The sequence below is a fragment of the Hevea brasiliensis genome, chromosome 7 (genome assembly GCF_030052815.1).
Source record: "Hevea brasiliensis isolate MT/VB/25A 57/8 chromosome 7, ASM3005281v1, whole genome shotgun sequence".
Lineage (NCBI taxonomy): Eukaryota > Viridiplantae > Streptophyta > Magnoliopsida > Malpighiales > Euphorbiaceae > Hevea > Hevea brasiliensis.
The window spans coordinates 100,558,591-100,562,766 of record NC_079499.1 but is presented as its reverse complement, the minus strand read 5'-3'; the positions used below and the strand labels follow the sequence as shown (position 1 = coordinate 100,562,766).

At 30.3% G+C, this 4,176-nt stretch overlaps 1 protein-coding gene across 1 annotated transcript; it reads right to left on the bottom strand.

Moving 5' to 3' along the window:
• Window positions 1–1,854: 1,854 nt before the first annotated feature.
• On the bottom strand, window positions 1,855–3,942 carry LOC110633508 ((S)-hydroxynitrile lyase-like). Its single transcript, XM_021782139.2, has 3 exons — window positions 3,523–3,942; window positions 3,290–3,421; window positions 1,855–2,363 (listed from the first exon to the last, which is right to left on the bottom strand). Exons 1-3 carry the CDS (start codon window positions 3,880–3,882, stop codon window positions 2,076–2,078), a joined length of 780 nt encoding a protein of 259 aa, XP_021637831.1. The 5' UTR covers window positions 3,883–3,942; the 3' UTR covers window positions 1,855–2,075.
• Window positions 3,943–4,176: the final 234 nt, after the last annotated feature.

Below are 4,176 nucleotides of genomic sequence, written 5' to 3'. Positions count from 1 at the left end.
CAATTTTTTTTTCTTTGATAGGAGTAATTTCAATGTCCATAATCAACATCATAATTAAAAATAATAATGCAATTGCCTGGTCCTATCGCACTCTTCGTTTAATTATCATGCAACCACTTGCGGTGATGAATTGACAGTTCTTTTCAACTTTTCCCACGTTTACGGTGATTCTATTAATGAAATTTAGTTTTCTTCAAATATATATATATATATATATATATATTGGTTCCATCAAAGGTCCCCTGCACTACAGGCTATAGCTTGCCGTAAGTGAATTCTCATCCACTGTTGAATTCATTCGAATAGTGACGAAAAATAATTTTTTTTTCAATTTAATATGTATATATTAATGATATATAGTTTATTTTTAATTTATATTTTTCGTTTTTCATTTAGAGTAGAAAAACATAATTAATTCAATTGATTTCAAATTAACTAAACATTAATTTGATAGTTCAATTAACAAAAATTTAATTAAATATTAAGAATTGTAATAAGTCAATAAGCTAATGTAATTAGATTTAAAGACTTATTGAAGCAAGAATTAATAAGTTTAACATTATTATTGGAGATATTATTAAAAATGGTGAAGCTATTAGTATATATGAAATGAGAACACCAACGCAAAGACTTGAGAATTTTGTGAGAAAATGGAACACACGCATTTTGTTCTCATACATACCAGCAACCTCAAGCCCTTGCAACACTGGACCTTGAAGCCAGCGATATTACCAAAGGCAAATTGAGCAGATAATTGGCTTGTTTGATGACATTCATGGAGAAAATTTCTGAAGGAGAAAAAGTGGTGCAGATTAGAGGGAGCTGTGAAGGCATCGATATTATAAAATACCCAAAAAAGATAGCAGTTGCCGCCATCTTAATTATAAGGTACCTTTATTTTCTCTCTTATGCCATTAAACAGTTTCTGGATATCTTTCTTAACGGGAAAGATGCCCATTATTCAACGTAGGCCAGACTACGTAGCCGCGGTTCTTTCGATATAAGCAAACTCTATATTATTTAAAATCACTAGATATTTTTTTATCCAAATTGTTCAAGAAATGCGAACACAATAAGATTGAAAATCTTATAAATTTACTAGTAGAATTGCATACACACACACAATAGGTCTTGCACTGTTGCCCCCAGTTCACAAATATTTTCTTTGTACTTATGACCTTAAGCTTCCTAATTGAGCAGAGTAATTGGGACCTTCATTTTCCTTTATTTCTGCAAATTTAGATATTTACAATCTAAAATGTATTAAAAAAAAAAAAACTAAAATACCCTTAAGATTCCTAGCAGAGTTGGGCTATGCAATCTGCAATTCTTTTTGTGGTACTAAAAAATTTGTTTTTCTTCATTATTTTCTGCAAAGTAAAGAAATTAGCCAGAGTCATAGTTTTTTTTCATTTTCAACCTCATTAATTAACAAGAGAGGACTTTTCCTTACTTATTTTTTGTTCTTTCTTTCGTACTACCCATGAGGGTGGATGGGAAGGACTGCTTCCTATTCAAAAATTGTGGAATGCACGTCAATGACGAGGCATGATAGCAACTCATTATATATGACTCACAACTCAAATGAAAGTAGCAAAGATAATAAAGACAAGGAAAAATTAAGAAAGGAAAGTGAAATCTTGTTGTTATCTTTGAATCTTTTGGCTTTGCCTAGCTGGCCTATGGCTAATTGGCTACGATGAGTGAACCCTTTTGTAGATCGGGTCATGTCAAACCCCATCAAATTCTTGTTCAACAAACAAGAGTTCGCATCTCATACAACACTTAATTAGTCTTTTAAAAAAAAATGAAGGAAGATCTAGAATTTTAAAAAATTAAGTTATTATTAAACACTTAATAAATTTATTTATTTATTTATTTCACTTAAAAAAATATAATAGGCTACACAAGAGGGGTAGCATTCCCCAAAATAAAAACTCACATTATATTTGAAATTAGTAAAATTAAAACAAAACATAAACAACTTTATTTTTTGGTGAAACTTAATCTATTCCCACACGAAAGTATGAGATAATTTATTTATAGTTACACCCAAAATAATAATAATAAATGCTTCAAAGGCAAACATATGTATCAGCCACCTCTTGGAGAATATGAGCTATCTCCTTAGTCTTTGTAAGCATCAGTTTATGATCTCCACCAATGACCTTATAAACCTTGTCTGGTTTATAGTTTTGTATTTGCCAATATTGAAATTCGGGTAAAAATATTTTGTCTGAGTCGGTATGCACATAAATTCTCTTAATCGATCCGTATCCTTCCTTAGTGAAATTTTTTCGCTTAGCTAAAATATTTTGAAATAATGATCCCTTTCTACACAGCCTCTTCGCCAGCTCGTAATCCTTAAAAAAAAAAAAAAAAGAAAATATATCAATTGAAATTTGAATTAGAAAAAAAATTAAATTAAATTAAAGCTACTTTTTCTCTCTCTTTATTGGTTTTTTTAAAATTAAAAATGAGAAGATAAAAAAATTCAATAATAATGATTTTCAAGAAAAAGTAAGGAACTCATTTATGAATTACATATAGTGAATGGCTAGCTATGATATGCATCATATCCCTATACAGAATAAATTAAAAAATTTGTCTAATTGTTTTTTCAAAGTTGATTAATGAATTAAACATAATAAAAATAAATTCATGTCATGTCCAGTTTTGTATAGACCATCTGATCTAATGTGAAAAGAAAAAGAAAGAAATATTTGTATGGAACAATGACATGTTATTAACAAGTTATTGAATGTGTGTTTGGAAGATTTAAAAATGAAAGAATTTAATTGGATTAAATTCTATTGGATCAATTCTGATATTTAAAAAGTTTAAAATTGATAGAATTTTTATTTTTTTTAATTAAAAAATAAGCTATTTGACAGAAATGAATTATTGCAAGTTATATTAAAAAATTCAAAATATCCCTACTTCATTTCACTTGTTAATTATTCCAATAATGAAATTTAAATAAATTCTATTATTTTAAAATTTCTTCTAAACACATTAATTATCTTTCTTTTAAAATAATTAAATTATTTTAATAGATTATTAAATTGAACTGCAGCAAAGAATTATTCCAAATTGGTGTAAGTCTACTCCTTTGAATATATATTTTTAATCTTGCATTTGAATTCATGAATTTGTATCCATAACTATACAGAATTGATCCAAATTCAAGAGTCCTAATATATGAATCCCAATAGAAAATAAATCTTTTTCAAAAAATAGTTTGGTAAATTCTAATCATTAGTGAAATTAACCCAGATTAAAGATATACCTCGGGAGGGCATACGGTATATAAATTCTCCCTCAAAAGCTTGAAGCCTAGTTTCAACCCAGTTATAGTCTCGCAATTGATAGTGTAATCAAAATACACAGTGTCTTTCCAGTCGGGAAAGACCTCCATGAGCTGTGTAATGACACGAGAGAAACAAAGATGAACAGATTAGATCAGAGCTCTATCTGTTAAATATGCATGTAAAACACTTTTTCTGCTAAACGTGCACGTACCTTATCCACAACATAAGATGGGCTGTGATCCGTGTCTGGCATTACTGAATTGTGGAAAACAGCAGCTGCAATCTTTTCTGGGAATTTATCAGCAGCAATAGCAATATTGAGACCTCCACAGCTCTCTCCAACCAGTATCACCTTTTCTCCATCTGGGACTGATGTCATGAACGTTAACAAGGGTTCAGAGTACTCATCAAATGAGCCAATCTGCTCAATTTGCCTTGGGTCAATGCCACTAGCTGCAAGGTCCAGTGCAGTGACCTTGTGGCCAGCTGCCTCAAGGACAGGTTTGAGTTTATACCAAATCCATGCACCATGGCAAATGGTATGAATGAGAACAAAATGCGCGACTGCCATTTTTCTGAGGATATATCTAACTCTTTACGATGCTTTTCTCTCTTCGCTGTATTGTGCAGGTTGCGTTGCATGTTTGGCTATTTATAGAGAAGAGTTCTCAATGGCAATGCTGATACATTTTCGCCACGTCAATTGTACTAGGTAACATCCTTTCCTTTCCTTCAATTATCTCAAAATCAGCTCTACATTTCACATATGGAAAAAGAAAAAATTTCTTAGGTACACCACGTGGCTGCATGTGAACCAAATTATTTAAATATTATTTATAATTTAAATATAATTACAAGTTAAATT

Bases quoted from the DNA above. Each gene is read 5' to 3' on its own strand.
- LOC110633508 (XM_021782139.2), bottom strand. From the start codon at position 3,882: ATGGCAGTCGCGCATTTTGTTCTCATTCATACCATTTGCCATGGTGCA. The intron at 3,422-3,522 runs GTACGTGCACGT...GTCATTACACAG, and splicing joins CATCTTATGTTGTGGATAAG to CTCATGGAGGTCTTTCCCGA. The intron at 2,364-3,289 runs GTATATCTTTAA...TTTTTTTTTAAG, and splicing joins ATACCGTATGCCCTCCCGAG to GATTACGAGCTGGCGAAGAG.